This window comes from Antechinus flavipes, chromosome 2 (genome assembly GCF_016432865.1).
Source record: "Antechinus flavipes isolate AdamAnt ecotype Samford, QLD, Australia chromosome 2, AdamAnt_v2, whole genome shotgun sequence".
Classification (NCBI taxonomy): Eukaryota; Metazoa; Chordata; class Mammalia; order Dasyuromorphia; family Dasyuridae; genus Antechinus; species Antechinus flavipes.
The window spans coordinates 485,718,999-485,741,761 of record NC_067399.1 but is presented as its reverse complement, the minus strand read 5'-3'; the positions used below and the strand labels follow the sequence as shown (position 1 = coordinate 485,741,761).

Genomic DNA, 22,763 nt, shown 5'->3' with positions numbered 1-22,763 from the left:
CCAAGTGTGTGTACATTCAATGAAATATTCAACTATAATAGGATTCTCTGGATGTTCCTTCACCAATTCTGATACCAGAAGATGACAGATTTGAATAGTCACACTTTATTCTTGTACCTCTGGCATTTAAAATCAAACAAGACTGAAGTTATCAAAGGGAATGAGTAACTTTGAATTTTGTAGCCAAAATTCCCAGGGTCAGGATTATAAGGATTTATAATTTTAAAGGGTCTTCAAATTTAATGTATGTAAAAAATTATATACAAGAAAGCAGTAATGAATCTTAAATCCTGAGGTTAGAAGTTACAAAGTAATTTTAGGCAACTAAGTGAAAAGGGAAACTATGACAAAGATGTTTTATTATGTGGAAATCCCAAAATAACATGAACATAACTTTCAGCCTAAAGAATTTGACAGATAATCAATAAGCTCTCTTCTTTAAAGGTTCTGGATAAAGAACTGTCACGCAATTAGCTATTCCTGGGGGAATCAAAATGCTTACCTGTCTAATTCCTTAATTTCATGTAAGACTCATCCCTGAATGGTAAGAATTTAATAAAATTGCTATCTTTAGGGATAAATTTCTCCTGGTGAAGTTCCCTCCTCCCATTTTGTGACTTTGTATTATAGTACCACCCATATACTTTATTATTTGTAATTATCTCAAAGAATTATAGTATGTATAGGACAAAGGAATAAAGCGAACATGAATATAACTACTCGTTAAAATTGTTAACCAGCATCTGGTAATGGCCTCCCCCCACCCCTTACATCATACCACATGGAAACGGATTCAACAAAAAGTAGCAAAGGCTATGGATCTGCAAGGATTTTATTTGACATTTTAGGTCTTGAGATGAATACAGATACACAGATAATCACTTGAAATAGAAACTTTGACTCGGATACACAAATTAAGAGGACACCTAGTTTTCACACTACCCCCAATAAAGTACCTGTTTGGGATTCATTCATACAGCTACAACTTCTTTCAGCAAATTACAAACAAGCCCATGCTTGCTGAAGCAACAACAGCAAGGTGACCACTCACTGTCACTAGCATTTTAGTTCTTCCTATAGCTCTAGATCAGAGGTTTTGAACCATGGGCCATTTTAAGCAATACTAAGGCACGCACTTTAAAGTACAAACCTTAAAAGCTAAAATGCTTTAAAAAAGAGATCGGGGAAACAAAATATCAGACATTACTAAAAGAATTTTTAGTTTTTGATATTAGGCTCTAGGTATTTTATCCAAACCAGCCTATAAAAAATAAGGCTTTCTTGCTAATAACAGTTTTGACCTATATTTGGATCACTCTCTCTGATGGAAAAAAATTGATTAATCTGTTGTTTGAGGTTTGAAGGTAAGTTGAAAAGCTTATAAGACCTAGCTCTGACAACAGTATTAAAAACATTTAATACTATCAATAAGAAAAAAGACATCATAGAGAAACAAAGTTGTTAACCATATAAGTAACTTTCACAGTGAAATCTGGCTTGTTCCTTGGTTATGTTAAATCAAACAGCTTATTACAATTTTAAACACTTATTTTCCACAAAACTTCCATTTCTGTCAGACTGAAGAGTGATCTAAATCTCAAAGTAAAGGTTTAGAACCTGAGGAAAAGCAAACACAGTATTTTCAATGAAACACTTATACAAATATTTGTTTCAATATTTATGCTACATTATTACTGAAATGTTTCACTAAATCAATTACTTCACTGGCAAAAACTGCAATGCAAAATTTTAATTTGACTTTTTCCTATTCAAATAAATGTGCACCAGCCATTCATGAAGTCCTGGCTATCAGTATATAAAATTGATAATCAGGAGAACTATGCTTTCCACTCATACACAGTTAACAGAGCTGGTCAATGAGAGGAAATAGCAAGTTTTTCTGGTTGTTGCTTTAACCATTTTTATGATTTATCAGGTTGGAAATTTGAAATTATTAGAAGAAAAAAGTCTGACATTAATTTTTAAAAATTTAGTTCAGAAATATCCATTTTCCTAGGAACATTCCCTAGTTATAACTGAATTTTCCCCCTTATTTTTTAATATCAAAGTGATTTTTAAAAATCAATAGCATGCTATAATTGAAGGCAACCATAAGTTTCCAACTGTGGATCAAATTTAAAACAATTAACAGGATATCATCATAAATAATGGAAATACCAACAAAACTTACAGAAACCTATTAATAATGGTTTCTGAACATTTCAACACAACATCAATAAAATTACCCTGGTCATCCTAGTTATAAAGGCTCTTGCAAAGAACAAATCACAGCACTATGGTTCTGCTATTTACAGGTCACATTAATTTATAACCCAAAAACTAGTTCATAGATTAGGGAAGTATAACACTTACCATTACTGAGGCTGGGAAGGTAAGGGTGGGATAGGAGGGTGGGAAGAAAACCCATTGTAATATAAAGCCCCAAAGGAAAGAGAAAAAGGAAAGTCTTCCTTGCCCATGCTTTGCTCTGATGAACCATGAAGACTTAGTTGAGGAAAAATGGAACCCAAGCAAATGAAGCCTAAATCTCAGGAGCAAGCTCAAAGAGGAGCAAGCAACTAGAAAGCAAATCAAAGAGGCACAAATAGACATTCAACCCTTTGGGAGGGTTCAAAGACAGCTAGACATAAAACCAGTAGGTTTTATAACTCTAACAACCTATGATAGAAACCAAATGCAATATATCTCTCCAAAGCAGAACACCTGGTCTCTTCATCCTTTGCAAATATTGACACTTTAACTGAATTCTTTAAAGTGTATAAACAGCCTTTAAGCAATAGCAAAATATAATCATCCAAAATCTATATTTATAATTCTTGATGCTTCAGCACTTCAAAGAACCATTATCTCATTTCTATTAAAATTTTAAATGCAGCTAGACACACATGAAGCACAAACACAATCAACAAAAATAAACTTTTGATGACACAAACAGGAATAATTTGTAAATATCCAGTTCTACAATACTGCAAAGAAAAATGTTTCAAGGATGCTGATGAACTACAATATTTAGATGAAACATTTATTTTTTCAGTCACAAAATCTGCACAAAATATTGAAACTCAAAAAGGAATTAGACGGAAGTCAAATACAGAGATGAAATGTACAAGACAAATGAGCAGGCAAACTAAAAGTTCTTGAAAGTATTTTACTTCAGATTGAAAAATGAACAGTTCAACTGTCCTTTTTAAATAAAGATTTGCAAGATATACAGTATTTACGAATACAATGCTGGTCATTTGAGGAAATGTAACACACACCTCAATTTTCCTTCATGCTTTTTTTTTTTTTTTGTCTTTTAGAAAGATACTGTTTACCAAAAAGAAACTTGAGCAGTCCAGGAAAAGCGATTTTTCCAATAAATTTATGAAAACCATAAATTGAGGCAAACCTAAGATTCCCAATGGAATCAAGATTATCTTCCCGCTACCACCACCTTAAAATAATCACATGCTTATTGAAACACTAATACCTGCACCCTAAGAGTACATTTGCTTTCAACAATGAGGGTGATTCTTTAAAACACAAAAACAAAACAACAACAACAAAAAAAAGTCAGTGTGGCCAATGCAACACAGATCTTTGCAAGTTTTATATATCTGAAACAGTTTGCTAATAGCAGCTAATACTGGATTATATAATTTTATAAATAATTTCTCCCTAAGCAGTAAACAAAAGTCTACACATTCACAATAATCTAAAAAAAAAAAAAAAAAAAACAAAATAAATACTGTGATTATGCATCATGTGGTATGACTTGAACTAGTTTCTATAAACAAAAGCTCAACATCCTGTTGATAAAAATTAGTTGATCTGAACAAAATGTGAATCTAAAATTTAAAACATTGTCAAATTAACATCATATTTAAAACTCTTATACTGTTTATACAAGGTAAGTGTTATGAGTTTCCATCTTTTGGAACGTACTTTTCCTTTTTGAAGTAAAACACTAACATATTGAAATATTGATTTCAGTGATGACATTGGTTTTGGTCATATTTTAGCATTATTTTATTTAAAAAGTTGTTGCACTAATAGTGTCCATTAATGTCTGGTTGGTCTGGTACTTTGTAACTGTATATAAAAGAAAATTTTAAAAGCCTATAGATGTGTATATATATGTATATATATATGTGTGTATGTGTGTGTGTATATGTGTATATATATACACACACACATGTAATATGAATACATATACGTATACATATATATGCATATATAAAAGATCCTCATTCTCAGGAATGGCTTCATTATATAATAGTCATACACATTGACGATGAACGTAGAAGCACTTTTCCCTTTCAAGGAAGCATTTTCATAAAAGCTATTTAACATTCTATTATGTTCAATTTTTCCCCAGCTCAGTTTCAAACTCAACATGTGGTGAATAACAGAATTTTACATCTCATTTGCACTCAAGGCATTCAATTGACCATAACCTAAATTTACAGTATGATTAAAACAAGCCAATGTTTAAAAAAGTTTTAATTAAAGGTAACAATTCAATGAAAAGGGCAGGATAAAGAATGGGATGACAAGAAGTGTTTGGTCTTAATAAGGCAATACGAAATATGTCCTTTATCAAAGACCATTTAATTTTTAAAGATAAACAATACCAAAAGCATAAAGTGGAGTATAAGAAAATAGTTTTATAAGTATGATTTCATTAAAGCTTAAACAGTTATTCTCTCCCACAGAAGTTTAGCATGAATTTAAAAAAGAAGAAAGAATGAGAAAAACAAGTACACGCAAGCACGAAGATTAAAGAAGCTGGCATGCAAATGTTTGTAGAACTCGAGCTGAGGTTTTTTTTTGTTTTGTTTTTTGTTTTTTGTTTTTTTTTTTTACTGCAACAAGAATGGACAACATTCAGGTGGCTTTTTTTTTCCTTTTTAGGAAGAAAAAAAAGACTGCAAAGAAAAACAAAGTAGTGTAACTGCCCACTGCCAAAGACAAGGGCACTATAGGAAATAGTTGCGAGCTAATTATCAGAGATGACTATAGTTTTTTCAGTGTTTACACAAAAATACATAGTACACATTTTACAAAATAAAATAAACTTCATTTGCCACCATAAATCTTTTCTTTTTTGAGGAAAAACTTTTGCAGCAGGTCACAAGTGTTCTATTAATTCATTTCAATGCTGAGGAAAACAAATTCTGAATAACAGAACTAATCACGTTCCTACATATGGATGTTAAGATGACAATTCAGATTATTTTTCAAACTAATCCTGAGAAAATTCTGTTTACAATTTAAACAGTAATGTTATGTAAAAAGTATTAACAAATCCACTATTACAAATGTCAATTTCCTATAATATGGTTTTCTATATATATACACACACAATAAAATGGTAAATATATGCAAAAATAATAAAAAAAATCATGCACAAATCACTTTCACCTTTTAAATCTGGTTTTCTCACAAAATACATTTTTTCTCCTTCCCCCCTCCTTTTAAACTTTTAGTTTTTGTTTATACCACCCCCTACACACACTGAATACTACCCCTACAATTCAGCATAAAGCTGATGGGATATATATTTATTTTACATTCAAGCTTTTAAATCTTAAAATGACCCTGTTGTATAGCATATGACTTATCAAATGAGCAGCCTTTTTTTTCCTTTTTGTTTTTGTAGTTGTCAGTCTTCATGATCCATTCCGTGGCGAGCTGGGAAAAAAATGCAGTTGCTAATCAACGTCTGAACAGTCTGAAGCTCCTGAATGAATCCCAGGAGTTGCTATCAAACTATCGTGTAGCATGAGATCATTGCACACAGAAGAACAGTCAATCATAAAATTGGTAACTATCTACAAAGGTCTGAAAGGGCTGCGTCCCTCTTGTGTTTCCTCTTTTTGCCATGGTAATACTGATTATTTGATTTGCCTTGATGCTGTTTGTTTGTCATCAAGGTGCCATGGCTTGTTTGAGTTGTACCTTGGAAGCCTTTGCTGGAAGAACGAAATAACCTTGCTGATCCATGCTGTAGAAAGGAGGAAAAAAAATCATGAATATCATATATTAAAACAGAAAACAGTCCTAGATATCAATCCATGTTTAAATAATAGTAATGATTATCATCATTAGAAAACATTTAACATCTAAGTCTTCAAAAAGAGTTAAACCTGATCATAAGATGCTATAATAATGATCTTTTAATACTATATTAATTTGATATACTTAAAACTTTAATATTTAATCTTTACTACAGAAGCAGTTTAAGCAAATAACAAATTTAATTCAAGGCCTACAAATACAGACCCTAATAATGTTCTACTTATGCCAATATCAAAATTTCTCCCTGACCACATGTTACCAAGAGAGGACCATAAGACAACAGCATAAGAAAATCAGTATGGGATTTAAATTATACTATATATTCCCTTCACTGTGTATGAGTGGGGGCAGGAGGCTACATGAGAAATGGAAAAAAAAATATGGAATGCTACATATAATTTTCCTATCACATAGGATCAATATTTTGACTAATTTTCCTGAACTGCTGAATTAATTTTGCTGACCAAGGAAACATTCTCTAGTTCAGAAGAAGACAAGGCACAGTTATATTCAGAAATGAATGTTAGGTAAGAACAAAATGCTTCAACAGAAACAAAAAGAGTTGACTAAACTTTCAAAATTTTTCTATCATATCTCATTTATTGGACACTGTTCAAAATTAAGTCATTTCTCTCTCTCTCTAAGATTTTTCTCCCTATTTCACCTGGTATAGCAATCACTCATAAACCTAACCCCACTGCTGATAAGCACCAGAACTTTAAAACTGTTCTTAACTGTTCTTCTATTTATTCAAATCAAAACCTGGACTTGGTTTGTCCTTCCTGAAATGGCCTGGTGACCACTCCCAGGAGTCCATCATACTGGCATCAGACTTTGCTTAGTTTAGTAGCTCAGAACTCCCAAGCTCACACAATCTACCAGTCTTGGCTTCCCCCCATATAGCAGGGATTACAGGCATATGCCACAAAGTCTGGTCAGAGTTCGTTTAGATAATTTTTTCTGACACTTTCTTTTAACAAAGTACAATATGAATAATATTCATTTTTAAATGAGTCTGAGGAATTAAGAACAATTTTTATTGTACTGTAATGTAATATAGTGATACTTTTAGATATAAAAATCACTTCTGTGCTTTATTTCTTATTTCTAATTTTATAGTTTGCTATTTCCTTTGTCATGTGTTGTTCCTTGCTGACAATGGTCTCCTTGTCATATTACTGTATATAGAAAACATTTCTTTTTTTTTTTTTAATTCTGATTCTCTATTCATGGACATAGCAATTTTTAGACAATTTAAAGACTTGAAATACAAACTATGGCTTTTAACAAGTCATAACTAACAATAGTTTGTTCAATTCAGAGCTCAGCACTTCATATCAACACATAAAACTCCAAAGTACCCAACAAGGTTATGTATAAACCATATTATAGTATCATGCAAAGATGCTTGTGATAATTAGTATCACTTTGAAACATTATGGTAGTCTTTCTATAGAAATGAATGGCCCATTTAAGGTACTAGATTTAGTATAAATTGTGTTAATTTAGAAAGAGCTCTATCATTAGGAAGAGTCTTATTAAGTACCCATTGTACTATGGAATTTTATACGTTGACAAAATAAATGTATTCCCTAATAATTTTTTTAAAATAGGATTTTATTTAAATAATTCATACTTTTCATATTTAACATTAAAATATTCCATAAAAATATTCTGTGTTAAAGATGAATAATGATTAGAATAGAAATTTCACATACCTGAGATTTGTTAGTGCTATTGGCTGAATTAGGAGCTTGGTTGTTTTGTATTTTCCCTCCTGATTGGGAGGATTCCAAAGATGCTTCTTGTGATCCCACTCTGTTCACAGTAGACTGACGACAAATCAGCTGCTTAGATGTTTTGCATGGTGTTGCATCAGAATCCTTAACACAAATCACACACTGGTTTGAATATTTAGCAATTAAAATGTTCAGTTATCAAGAGAAAATAATAAAATTATATTTCAACAACAAATGTCCTTTGGACTAAATAAATCCTTTTAGAAGTTAAAGTTCTAAAAGAATTCCTAGAACTGACAAGGTTTTGGTTGGAGTTTTTTAATAGTTTTTTTTTTTTTTTTTAAAGAACTTGATTTTTGCCTCTAAATTTAACTACCAAGTTTAAGGAACTTCTAAGTAAGTAAAGGGGCTCCTATTCATTTTCAAACATAATTAAAACCCTATTCAATCCTTAGCTTCTGTTACTTCCCCTTGAATGGAGCTTCAAAAGCCAGCAACAATGGCATGTTGTAACAGGATGAATACTGGACTAAAAATTAGGATTACAAGATTAAAAATTTAAAGCTAGAAGAAACCTTATAGGCCATTTATATAATCCATACTTATCCATATAATTTATATAATCCAACCTCCTCATTTATCTAACTAAAGCTTCCCAAGGTTAAATGAGTCATGTATGGTCATAGAATTAGTATCAGAAACAGGACTTAAAACCCAATATTTCCGACTCAAAGTACAGTCATTACCCCATGTTGCCTCTTAGAAGACTTGAGTTCTAGTTCTGGCTCTATCACCAACAAAAGTTTCTTCTCTTTGGATCTAGATTATATATAAAATGATGGAATTGAACTAGATAATTGCTAATGCTCCTTAAATTTCTGACATTCTATGATTAAAAATGCTCAGTTGATGAACTGAATATAAACTCTGACTCAACAATACCACCACTAGAGGTCTTTGTCCCAAAGAGATCAAAAAAGAAAGGAAAGAGACCTTTGTGTACAATAATATTTATAGCATTTCATTTTGTGATGACAACAAAATTGGAAACTGGAAGGATGTTTACCAATTGAACAATGGCTGAATAAGTTGTGGCATATGATTCTGACAGAAAGAAATGATGAGCCAAATGCTTTTAGAAAAATCTAAGAAGATATATTACATAAACTGATGCAAAAGTGAAGTGAGCAAAAACAGAACACCATACATAGTAAATGCAATATTATATGATGATCAATATGAATGACTTAGCTGTTCTCAGCAATAGAAAAATCAAAAACAATTTCAAAGAACTTATGATGAAAAATGCTAGTAACCTCCAGAAAAAGAACTGATGGAATCTGAATGTTGATCACAGCATATTATTTTTTACTTTCTTTTTTCATGTTTTTTGATCTATTTTCTAGTATGAAAGTATTTTATACGAGTGCATATATATAACCTATATCAATCAAATTGCTTATCTTCCCAATGGTGGGGGGAAGAATTTGGAATTCAAAATTAATTTTTAAAAGAATGTTATAAGTAATTGAGAGGGGAAAAAATTTAGAGGAAAAAAAATTTCAGTTATTCAGACCTATTAGTGCAAACTTCAATGTTATGGGCCCCATATTACTGTCACATTGTATGCCCTGGTTTCTATGCAACCTTTTTTTCCCCTTTTCTTACCCTGTCTTCCCTCTAAGCCCTATAAGTGTCTCTTCTATTGGCAATCATAGGTTACACAATTCCTAATTTTTCTGGTTTGTGGCTGCTCTACTTACTCTTGAAAGCATCTTTGACTTCACCTTGAGACTTCTGAGAATTTCAGAGGAAACAGAAAACATGCATTTTGATCTTGAGTATGCATATTTATGTATACATAAATAATATTATTTGCTGACTGACTCTTTTTTTAGCGAATGAAAATTTCACTTTTTGCTTTACTTAGTAGTAGTATTTTAATATCCTCTGTAAAGTTAAAATATTAAATTCAAACTTATTGGTCAAAAAGAAAACTATTAAATAAATGGACCACCAATAACTAATCAACAAATAATTTAATAATTAAATGCCTAGATATTATTCAGTAATCAAAAGATGAGCTATAAATGTTCAAATACTGTTAGCACAATAGAACTAATTCCAAAAAATGTTTATATTTAAATACTTACAACATCACTAGAACTGGACTGCGTGGCAGAAGAGGAAGACACTGGACCTGATGAAGAGTTTGAAGAGTGTTTACTAAGAGATTCCGAAGTTTTACTTCTACATTTTCCCAGGGATTCATTCTCTTCAGATAGATTATTGTTACACTTATCTAACTGCTGATTATCTACTATCAAGGTAACACCGTTTCCTGAAAGAGTGGTAAGAAATTGGAAAACGTTTCTTCCCATAAATATGTACAATGTATAAGAGTCCATGTAAGATTAAATAAATATAGAAAATCTTACCATTGCATGAAGGTTCAGGTCTATTCTGCAAGCCCCATTGCTTTGATATCCAATCTCTATATGTAGCCACTTCATCTGTCACTCTAATTATTCTACCTAATATGCTGAAAATATTTTAAAAAGAAAAACAGATTAGAATATAAAAATATAGAACTCATGACTTGATTTGATCCACTGATTTTAATTCTACTTTTACCTTTCAGTTTCGTTGTTGGGATAGTACTTTGCTATTGGTGATACCGCATGACTCAAAACAACATATGCATAATCAAAAGCCTGTTTCACTTGCATGGCACCATATGAACTCCTTCCAACATCATTACCTTAAAAATAAATGCATACATAAATGTAGTAAAGTTTTACTGTTTACTTGATTTGAAATTATAAAAGCTGAAATTATATTTTATCTTACAGTATATAATAACCCAGCATGAACCACATTCAAAATTTTGGCTACCTACTTTTAAAAATGATTCTATACCAAATCTCTGAATATATCTATCACACATCCAGTACTTATTTTTAAGGCATCTTCAGATGACTTCAAATTGTTTTGCCAAAAAAGATTGTATCATAGGTTAAAAAATAAACATATGCCAAAAGGAACAGGCCTATGGCTATCCTCAAAATTCTAACATTGTTACAATTTCTAAATTTCTTCTCCTTTTTTCCAAAGGAGAAAACAACACTAAATCAGAAAATTTACCAGAATATAGCCTTAAAAGATCTCTAGATCATTAGTGAAGTTGAAGTTTCCTAAACCATAGCTACTACTTTTAAATTTCACTAGTGAGTACTTGTCCTTACTGTCTTTTCTGTTGTTGTATACTTCCCCCAAAATTAATTGAGGTCAAATGACTTGCTTAGGATCACACAACTAGGAAGTGTTAAATTGTCTAATGCCAAATTTGAACTCAGGTCCCCCTCATTCCAGAGTTGATACTCTATCTACTACACCACACCAAGATGCCCTATCACTCATTGCCAAAATTTCTAAGAAAGAATGACTGATGAAAAAGAATAGCTTTTTAAATGACTACCAATACAAAAATTGGATATAAAATAATGTAACACTGAAAATCTAAGGGAAAAGGTACTTTGTGGGTACTTTTTAAGATAATACCAAATTAAAGGTGGCAAAAACAGACTACATAAAAACAATAGCACAAAAGAACAAAATCACCTCTTTAATCCATTAAACAGCTATATTTATTAATTCAGGTATATACCTATAATTCTCATTGCCATTAACTATCTTCACACTAATCATATATTAAAGTATAACACATCAAAGTCCTAGTTGAAATCTTGTTAGATGCAAAGGAAGAGATGGTTCAGAAAAAAAATTACCAAATATACCACACAACTGTACATCATATAATGAATGATTCTTTTTGACTGACAAAGGTGAATAGAAGATCTACTCTCCAAACTGATATGGAAGTTATTCTCTTGGTCTGCCACATAAGAAAAGTGATTTCAAACTACAATAAACTGATTATTCATTTTCTATAGGTTCCAAAAAATCTAACAACTTTAATACCTGGCTGTAAGGGATCTTCAATATACAGCATTGATGGCCGGTAACCATCCAGCATATTTTTCTGCACTTCATCTTTGGCCACATATGAACCACCATCCTTTATCCGGATGCCAGTCTTGAGATAATTGAAGTGACGTCCATACAACTCAAAAAATTCTATTAAGAGAACACCATAGTTGGTATTGGGTATGCAAGCATCTTCCCTGGGATGCAGCTGGGCAGAAGGAAAAAAAAAGAACAATTTTTTTTGATTCTTCCTTGGAGTCTAAGAAATAAAAAATACTACATCTCTATGGAATTTTAAAAGAACATTTATATTAAGAACTATAAAGCACTGTATTAGAAGCTGGAGAAGATGCAAAAATTACATAAGAGCCAGTCTCATAAGCCTCATATAGGATTCTGTGTTCACAGAGCTTATAGTCTAATGAGAGTATGACATATACACATATATAATATGCCATGAGAGGTACATAATAAAAATAAAGAACAGAGTGCTATGTGAAATCAGATGAAACTGCTTGTTACCACCAAGGAAATCAGAGAATTCTTCACACAAGAGATGATATTTAAGTTGGGCTTTAAAAGCAAAGAGAAAGATGCAAGATATTTCAGAAACTGCATAAACAGAAGTGTGGAGACACAAGTGTACAAGCCATATTATGCAGATTGAGTCCAATTTGGGTTGAAGCTCAAAATCCAAAAAGTATTAAGATAATTTGAATTTGACACAATCTCTAAACAATCCATACATTAACCATAAAGACCACTTTATAAGCTAAAGGTTATACACTAAGCACTGCAATAAACACAGGTGTCCAACTGAAGGGATGAAGATTTGGCTGTTCAGTATTATGGTAGCCATAAGGGCTAGAAACTTAACTCTTTTAGAGCTGGAACCATAAATATGGTAAATCAGATCACTACATTAATGATGTATAATTTTCATCCACTAGTGGTGTGATTAGGACTATATGAGTTCACATCCTAAACACAAGAAAATTTTTCTAGTATTTGCTCTTATTGGTTGGCGTGTCCTAACTCAAATAATTAAGTTTTAATTATAAAGAGTTGTATATTACTTTATGGCCAGAATATGCTGATAGCAATAAAAAACTATGTAACCATAAAAAAAGAACCTAGATTCTATGAAAACCCATATAATTGGCACATACTTGGTTGGCATTTTTCAAGATAACACTAAATTAAAGAAGGTAAAAACAGACTAAACAAAAACAAATAGCATAAGAGAACAAAACTATTTCTTTTAATCCATTAAATAGCTATATTAATTCAGCTACATACCTAAAATTTATGAAAATCAGACCATATTTATGGGGGCAAAATGGTCCAATGAAAATCATCAAATACATACAAATTTATATAGAACCAAAATAGAAAACTTATAAGAAAAACCTTTTTCTTAATATTTTCCAGTACCTATGATTTACTGAAAATACGCATATTTAATGTTCATCTTTAAAAAGCTTTATGATATTCAAAGTCATGTAAACAACTAATTAGAGCTTAATTTTAAAAAAATATAAGTATGTTTGAAATTATAACACATATGAATATAGACTGTTCCTTATCACTCACCTGAAGAAAACTGACTGCCATTAAAAAGAGGCTATAAGAACCAATTCCACCTGTGAACACTTCGTTAAGGTCCCTCTGTAATAAGAACTGTTTCAATACTAAAACCAGGTAAGGTAATACAGGATATTTCTGAAAAAAAAGAAACATAGTTATATTTTGATCAATTCCTATAAAAACCTCAAGAACTTTGGGAATGACCAAAAAACAAAATAGGCTCAATCATTCAAATAATTACCCATAAGAGCGCCTACTATTGGAATGCACTGTGTTTAGTACCACCTGTGGAAAATTTTGGTGAAAATTCTAGGCATTCCAAAAAACTGAATTGGCAGAATTTCAAGGAACTGTTTTACTTAGATTACAGTCAATCCAATTACAATTACAATTAATTTGGATTTACAATTCCAAATGCAAAGAGGCATTTTAAAAAATTATGATATATTAAAAATTATATTGTACTCAACAGGCAAATTCAAATTTAGCTACCCTGAATTGCAAAAACAAGTTGTAGAAACATAAAAGATAAATAGAAAGAATTTTTTTTTTTTAAAGAAGAACTAGTGAAGACTACTGAAGAAGAAAAGTCTAAAGGTTTAATTTAAATGTCACAAAATACCTGAAACATACAAAGTCTAAGAAGAGTATAAAATAGCCAAATTTTTCTCTAAAAAGAACTAAGGAAAATGGGCTCAAAAACTATCACAAGAAAAAATATTTGGTTGAAAAACTTATAAATTAAATTCTGGAGTAGGTTAACAACATAAAAAGAGCATGGAATTTGGTGTCATTAGTCCTGGGTTCCAGGACTCGATGTGACATATATTTATTGTGGGACTGTAGGTAAAAATCAATTTCTCTAAGATTCAATTTCCTTTTTTATAAAATGGAGATAGCCAATAATGACATCTCTTTGTGAATTATAAAAAACTATATATAGTAAATGGATACCATTTAAATGGAATGATGTAAGCATCTCCCTCCATGAAGGCAAGGGAATAGAGGCCCCTTCCAATTCCGTACAAGAGAGAATGAAGGTGGTGAAATTCATTAGTAATGTATTCATTCATTTAACCAAACATTGACTTAAGCACAATTCTTTGCTAGATGATAAAGTGCAGAGAAAAACAAAAAATCTCTGCCCTTGAGAACCTGGACTATTCCCCAGGGAGAATCAACTTATGCAAAATATGAACAAAATAAACATATGGTAATTTAAGTAGGAAGATAACATTGATGTCTGGGACAGGGATTGTCACAGAATGTTTCTTTGACAACAGGGTACTTAAGCAAGCCTGGAAATCAGATAAATATTCCAAGAAATAGAAACAAGGAAGAACACTGCAAGAAGGATGAACAGCTTATACAGAAGCACAGGATATAGGAGATGGAATATCTTATATGGTGAATAAGCAAATAGGTTCCTTTGCAGCGAAAGTAGAAGGTATGAGGAGAAATATGTGAAATAAGTTTGAAAAGATAAATTGAGAATAGACTGTTAAGGACTTTTATCCCAAAAGTAATAGGGACTCACTGAAGATTCTTGAGAGAAGAATGGCATGACCAAATCTGTGAAGCAATATAAGTGGACTGAACAGAGAAGGAAAATGATGAAATTTATTGCAATTGCCCAAAAGAGAGATAATAAGGGCTTCTTCAATTTCAAAGAAAGCTCTTCTGGAGAACAAACTATGAAACTAGGGACAGTGTGGGCAGCAAGATCCACCCGAGTTAAGTTTCAATATTTAATCATCAATATTCAACAAAATTATTTCTGATAAATACCATACTAGAATCTTTTAAAAAATTACATTTTGATACATTTTTACTATAAGCTAGGCTTAAACCAAAAGTAATTTTCTAAGCCCATATTCCCAATAATATTCTCTAACCTTGGTAAAATCTTTGATAAGTTGGGCGGCTTTCACTCCATTCTGTACATTAAAGCTGATATCAACTTTTACTTCAGTGAAAGAATCTGTTAGCTTAATAATGGGTACCTAGAGACATAAAAGTATAATTAAATAGTTGAACTTATAGTGAAGAAAAATAGGAGGATGGAATTAAGGATTAGAAGACTGAACACATGGACAAAATTTCTAGTTAAAAAGCTGTCTTATTCAATAGTTTACAGACTATACATACTAAGTATTCAGCCCAAGTAATACTTTTTCTTCAAATTTATGTTTCAATCTTTTGTTAGTCAGTCAATAAACACTTATTAAGCACCTACTATATGCCAGGGATTGTGCTAAGCACCGAGGACACAAAAGGAGGCAAAAGACATTGCCCCCTTGCCCCTCATAGAGCTCATAATCTTATGGGGGAGACAGAAAACAAATATGGACAACAAATAAACTATATACAGGATAAATTGGAAGTAAACAGAAATTATAAGAATGGGGAAAGGTTTCTTCTAGAAAATAGGATTTTAATCCTTATACTAATTCATTCTTTAAAATATAGATATATAATAGGAATCTTTGTTAAAATTCCTATCTTGAGACCATTACTTTTCTAATTCATTGTCAAATATTTTTATGCATCTATATAGGCAAGGAACTTTTTATTTTTTACATTACTGATATGATTCTAGTAAGAAAATATATAGAACATTTTCACTGGCATCAGAAGCTTCAAGCTACAGTCATTAAAAAACAAAAACAAAACCATTTCTTCCATTTGGGAAATTGAATACTGTATTAAAGTAATAACTTAAAAGGCAACCTAGAATAAGAGATCTATGAAATGGATCCATTTACTAATCTCTACCATCTCCCCCCCAAGAAAAATTATAGGTGTTCTCTTTTAAGAAAATCCAACTTTCTAATGGAGCTAATTTACAAATTACACAAGAATTTCATTTGAGATTTTTGTTTTAAGTATTATTACTCCTGGTACGTTTACAATGCAACTTGGTTTACAAAACTTCAATTTATACATAACTTTTCAAAAATAATGTAAAATATATTAGTTCACAAATTAGCCTCCTGAACTAATTTGAGGAGTTGTTCAAAGTTTTGTTCTCAAGATCCCATTATGTACCTAAAAATTATCTAGGAATTCAAAGGGCTATTAATGGGCAATAATTGCAGACATTTACTGTATTCACTATTAAAATTACTTTAGTATTGCTCTGAGAATTGTTGCCATGAGGGCCTATCCTGAAAGCACCTACAGGTACAGAATACTGTACAGAAGGTACAGAGTACTGGAACCAATGAGGGAGGACTTACAGTTGCTTTGTCAAGTACTTTCACAGAATCCTCATCTGCAACCTTATGTTTTCGAAGAGCCTCTTCTAGGGTCCACAGGGGTAAATTCTCCCATTTTCCAAATACCACAAGATCAATGTCACTAAATAGGTAAGATAAAATATTGAAGAAAAAAAATTTGTTTTAATTCACATTCAAGCATTCCAATTATAAATTATCCCAATGTACATTTAAACAATTTAAAATTCCAGGAAGACACATAAAACTCATATAACTATACTCAGAATTAAACTGAAGCTCAGAAGGGCTATATAATTAGCCCTGGGTCACACAGTCAAATTATCAGAGTAAGAACTACAAGTTCAGCACCTTCCTATCAATTATACCCTGGGGATGGAAGGAAAATTCAAATGATCCCAGGGTAATAAACCCGAGAGACTGAAAGGATCATGATGTTCTGTCAACATACTTAAGGACAAGAAAGGTTTTAAAGGAAAGATAGGTATCCATTGTTTACATGGCAATCTTAAGATTCCTATAGGAAAATCAAGTAGATGCCAAACGAACAAGTTTTATTTTTTACCTCTTTACAAAGAAGGTTGTGTGATTCATACCTAAAGGGGAAAGAACTACAGGAGCTAAGTATGCTGAATAAGAAGAAAGGTATTATAGTTGTGTGGAAGAATATGAACTTCTGAAGGTCTAAATTTTACTTCGAGGAGTGGAAAGTTAAGAGAATTTAAGGAAAAATTGAAGGAATACAACTTGGGCTAAAGAAGAAAGGCTCAAATTGAAGAAGAACTTCATCACAAAGTTTTTAGAAAGGAAAGTAGGATAAAGCAAAAGTAACTGGGTAAAACAAATTAAGAAAGTAGTGAGAAAGGGCTGTATCTGTCAAGTTGTTGAAATAAAAGACAAGAAGATTGAATATATGATTGTCAAGTTAAGAGGTAAAAATATCAATTTTAAAAAGTGGCTAGGAGACGTGCCGTGAAAATAATATATAACAACTTATAAAATAAGGCTGAGGATTTCACATCCTCAAGCATCAAGTTTTGCAATAATTTTCACTGTTAAAAACATTTATATTCCTGCCCCAGCCGAAGGACTATTTATAGTAATAATTTTCACTGAGTTAAAAATATTTATATTCCTGCTCCAGCCAAAGGACTCTTTCTCCTAGAAGACAAGACTGAATGAAAGCTTAAGACTTCACCATTCTCTAGATTATCAGAAGCAAAAAAAGTATTTCTAAATAAGTACAAACATACATGGATGGACAGATGAATGAATTAAAAAAACTTGGAAATGATTCAAAATCTGCATGAATAAAAGCTATTTGCATGAATGGTTAAAAAAAAGATATGAATGGGAAATTCTCAAATGAAGAACGTAAGCTATCAGCAATGAAGAATCTAAGTTATCAACGATCTTATGAAAACAAATTCTAAACCATGAATAATTAGAAAAAATTATAACAACTTTTAGAGGTTCCAATCATCAGACTAACAAAGTTAATAAAAAAAAAGAAAAATGATAAATGCTGGAGGGGCTATGGGAAAACAGTATAAATTGATACATAATGAAGTGAGTAGAAGCAGAACAATTTACATAATGGCAATGACTATTAAAAAAATAATAATAACCTTATAGACTTGAAAAGGACAAAGGATAAAGAATGTTATTCACTTCCTGTCGGATAAAATGGACTCAAGATACAGAAAAAAACATTTTGAACATGGACAATTCTGGAATTTGTTTTGCTTGCCTATGTATATCCATTACTAAGGTTCTAATTTGTTTGAAGTTTTTTTGTTTTTGCAAGGAGGGTGAAAGAGGCAGGAAAATAGAGAAAATGAATGCTTGTAAATTTAAAAATAGGACAGGTAGATGGCATAGTGGATAGAATGCCAAGCCCGAAGTCAGGAAGATGAATTTTTTTGAGCTCAAATCAAGCCTATGAAGACCTACATGAACTGATGCTGAGTAAACTGAGTAGAACCAAGAGAACACTGTACACAGCAACAGCAAGATTATGTGATGATCAGCTCTGATGGACTTGGCTCTTTTCAACAAGGAGCTGATTCAAGGCAATTCCAATAGGCTTGGAATGGAAAATACCATTTGCATCCAGAGAGAACTATGGAGACTGAATGTGGATCAAAGCATAGTATTTTCACCTTTTTTATGTTGTTTGTTTACTTGGTGGGTTTTTTTTTTTCCCTCTCCTGATGTTTTTTCCTTTTGACCTGATTTTTCTTGCACAACATGACAAATATGTTTGAATGAAATGCACATATTTAACCTATATCAGATTGCTTGCTGTCTTGGAAGAAAAGGGAGGAAAGGGAGGGAAAAAAATTTGGAACACAAAGTTTTATAAAAATGAATGTTAAAAACTACATGTATTTAGAAAAATAAAATTACTATTGAAAAATTTTTAAAAAGAAAATAATCTTGAAAAAGAAATGGCAAACCACTCCAATCTCTTCATCCAGAAAACCCCAAATGGCAGTTACAAAGAGTCAGGCATAACTGAAATGAATGAACAACAAAATTTTTTAAAGCAACATAAAAAGTTACATTACAAAGACCATCATATATCTGTAGCTAAAATTCAATGAGGCTGAATGTTTTGAGGAAGAAACATCAGCTCTACTCCAAAGAACATGCTGGGAATCTACAGGTTTTATCAGTAAGAAATCATCCGTTAATCAGAATGAAATCAGAAGAAAAGAGCATTGATGCCTGGTGATTCAGCTCCTCCTGAATGTTGAAGCAGCAATTTGATAAGTGAAAGCTCTAGGACTTTCCTCAGGGATGTATGAAAAGTGTAAGGGAGATTTCTCCTAAGTATTGTCTAAAATGGATGACTATTATCCATTTCTAGTGGTTCACGTGGGCAAAAAAGATACTGCTAAAAGAAACCTAGAAAGCATTGCCAAAGATTAGAAAATCTTAGGAAAGAAATCTGAAGACCATAGGAACAAAGGTGGAGTTTTTCATCACTAGTATCCATTGAAAACTAAGAATGCAAACTAGAAAAAATGATCTGGGAAGTGAACAGGTGATTAAGAAGATAGCAAATGAGAATATTATTTGGACTACTGGATCCAAGTTTAAAATATAAGAATAAAAAAGACTATTGGCATGTAATGAAATACACACAAAACCAATATAAAGAATGCTTAGTGTCATATAAATCTCATCAAAAGATGTTTAGATTAAAAATGATGGGTTAGGAATAGGATGTGGCAATGAAGGTAGAAGGGAAAGAACTTCCAATCTATCAAGCTACATAATAGAATTTAGCTACAAAGTAGGAAGAAGAGCAGTCAAGAGCACAAAAGATCACAGAAGCCAGTGTCAAAACCTCAAAAGTCCATAAGCAAAAATGCCCAATATTGAAGCAACAAGCAAAGTAAGCTAGTGAGCCTAATAGAAGCAGGCAAATTTGATCCCATGATTATAAGGTTTAGAATGAGACCCATGACTGCAATATGGTTCTAGATTCAATTGTTTTTCTATTGTATTCAACTCTTTGTGATCTCATTTGGGGCTTTTCTTGGCAAAGATACTGGTGTGATTTGCTGTTTCCTTCTCCGTTTCATTTTCCAGATAAGGAACTAAAGCAAACAGGGTTAAAGTGATTTACCCAGGTCATACAGCTTAGAAGTATATGAGATTGGATCTAAACTCAAGAAGATTTATCGTTCTGATGCTAAGCCCAGTACTTTCTATCCAGGATGCAACACCTAGTTGCCCATTCTGGACAGATATAACTTACTCAAAAAAACAGGATCAGAATGAGGAGGATAAACATGCTGGGAGAAATGGAAGATAGAGAGGATTAGCACTGAGTAATTAGATAGTAGGCACATGGCAGAGTGCACTGGGGTACACCCAGAAAGAGGAAATGTGCTATGGTACAGAAGATTTGTATAGTTCTGAAGGAGAAATCCAATTATATAGTCCTCTGCTAAAGCTCCCATTCTTTCAAAAGCTGAACAGCTGATCACTTCATTTGATTTAATGATAATTTCATTCTTTCAAAAAAGTGGAAAAACCAATAATGACCCTGCACTAAGTTCCTCTTCCCCTTTTCCCTCTCTGCCCTGCTTTTTATGTAGTCTCCCCTTATTAGAATGTAAACTCCTTGAGGACAGGAATGGTCCTTCCTTCAGCTTGTATTTATATTTCCAGTTCTTAGTACCAGGCCAGACACATAATAAGCACTTAATAAATGCTTAATGATTTACATGTTGACCAATTTCAGAGATTAAAATAATGAAAACTGTAAAAAGGTGCCCTCATCATTTGAAAGGAAAAGAGATGCAAGCATAGTTTGATATGCTTCCCACATTTTTAGAAAGCAGAATCCAAAGGATTCAAAGGAAAAATGGACAAGATAATGAGAAGTAGTGAAGGAAAGGGGCTGAGGAAAAGGAGAGGGATGGGAACATCTCAAGAATAAAATGCTCGAAAAAATTTCAACTCAGAGGAAAAACAGAAGCTATCTTAAAACAATGATGTCAAACTCAAGCAAAAACTGGGACCATACATATGAATCCCTGGACATATTTAATATTAGCTATGTTCTACTGTACTTTCATTTATTTTGCTAAATATTTCTCAATATTTGGCACCAGAATTTAAGAGACCAATGCAAATACAGATGCATAGAGGATTTTTCAATGTCAACTTCTAAAAAATGTATCCAGAATATAGAATCCAAGGTGAGTAAATATAAAGGATGAATATAAAAATGTGACATGGTATTATAAAAATATTTTCTGAAATTCTAAGGTTCAAGATTAGAAGACACTGATAGAGAATGCTAAGGACAACAACAAGAAGAAGGGAAAAGGGATTGTTGTTTTGCTGTAGTTACTTTGGGACGGGGGAAGAGAAAGATCCAAGGGATAAAACAATTGTTCAGGGTAGATAGGATAATGACTTACAAGATAGAAAGCAGAGCTTTTTGTTTTCTTTGCTAAGAACAGTCTTTGGACAAGAAAGGAAAGAATTAAAATGGCTAATAGGAAGTTAATATTGAATACAAATAGGTAATAGCACCCAAATGCCCTTAACGAATCAAAACAACCCATCAAAATAATTACATTCTTGGTACTAGAAAAACGGGTAGACATGACTGCTTGAACCACTATCAATATCTGATAGACAGCAGAGAATAGGTGAGATACTAAGGGAATGAAGAAGCATCTGAATATTTGGAAAATGGGGAAAGCCAGTTTGACAAAGTAGGTAAGCTAACTTATTCCTGGCAAAATTCTATAGTATTATTAAGGAAATGATTACTTAACATCTAAAAAAGGAAGTGGTGATCACAAAGAACCAGAATGGTTTCAGCGAGAAAAGAACTTGATAAAATATCTCATGCTATTATTGTTGAAAAAAATGAGAGGTGTGAGCTAAATCAGAGATATCAAATATACATAAACCTTCCAGAGTGGGTCAGAAACATTAAAATGTAACTGAGAAATATTTAACAAAATAAAAATACAAAAGAACATTGATAATGTTAATATGTGGTTTTCTAAGTCAATAGGGGATCCTGATTACATGATTTAGAAGCCCTTCTACTTGAGTTTGACATCACTGGACTAGATGACAGTAAAATTGGCCATTCAACTACTTGTGAATTCAAATATAGTTATTAAATCTCCACTCCCCTAGGTTCTGTTCTTGACTTTATGCTACTGGGCACTTTTACCAATGATAAAGACAAGGACACACATGGCATGCTCATCAAATGTATACATGATATGACACTGGGAGGGGGATAATTAAAATAACACAAAAGCAAAGTCAAAATTAAAAAAAAAAAATCTCAACAAGTTAAAATGTTGGACTGAATCTAGCAAAATGAAACTTACCAGGGATGACTGTATATTCTTGAGTTTAAAAAAATCACTCCAAAAAAACCATACCGGGGAAGAACATTTAAACAGAAGCTTTTCCTAAAAATTATCTGGAAGTTTTGTTGGAATGCAAATTCAGTTTTAGTCCATAATGGAATACAACAGTCAAAAAAACTAATGTGATCTTAGAAGTATTCTTTCCAGGCATTTAAAGGAGTACAACCAGGAGGATGAAGGGCCTTGAATCTATGATAATCATTTAAATG

General features: G+C 32.0%; 1 protein-coding gene across 1 annotated transcript in view; it reads right to left on the bottom strand.

The window, feature by feature from the left end:
* Positions 1–814: 814 nt before the first annotated feature.
* TENT4B (terminal nucleotidyltransferase 4B) overlaps positions 815–22,763 on the bottom strand; it is a 52,445-nt gene continuing 30,496 nt past the window's right edge. The window contains exons 4-12 of the mRNA XM_051979815.1: positions 16,637–16,757; positions 15,293–15,400; positions 13,404–13,532; positions 11,805–12,018; positions 10,458–10,584; positions 10,262–10,365; positions 9,977–10,164; positions 7,803–7,967; positions 815–6,010 (exon numbers count right to left, since the gene is read on the bottom strand). Of these exons, the coding sequence (XP_051835775.1) occupies positions 5,834–6,010; positions 7,803–7,967; positions 9,977–10,164; positions 10,262–10,365; positions 10,458–10,584; positions 11,805–12,018; positions 13,404–13,532; positions 15,293–15,400; positions 16,637–16,757 (1,333 nt within the window). The 3' untranslated portion in view covers positions 815–5,833. The remainder of the gene's footprint in view (positions 6,011–7,802; positions 7,968–9,976; positions 10,165–10,261; positions 10,366–10,457; positions 10,585–11,804; positions 12,019–13,403; positions 13,533–15,292; positions 15,401–16,636; positions 16,758–22,763) is intronic.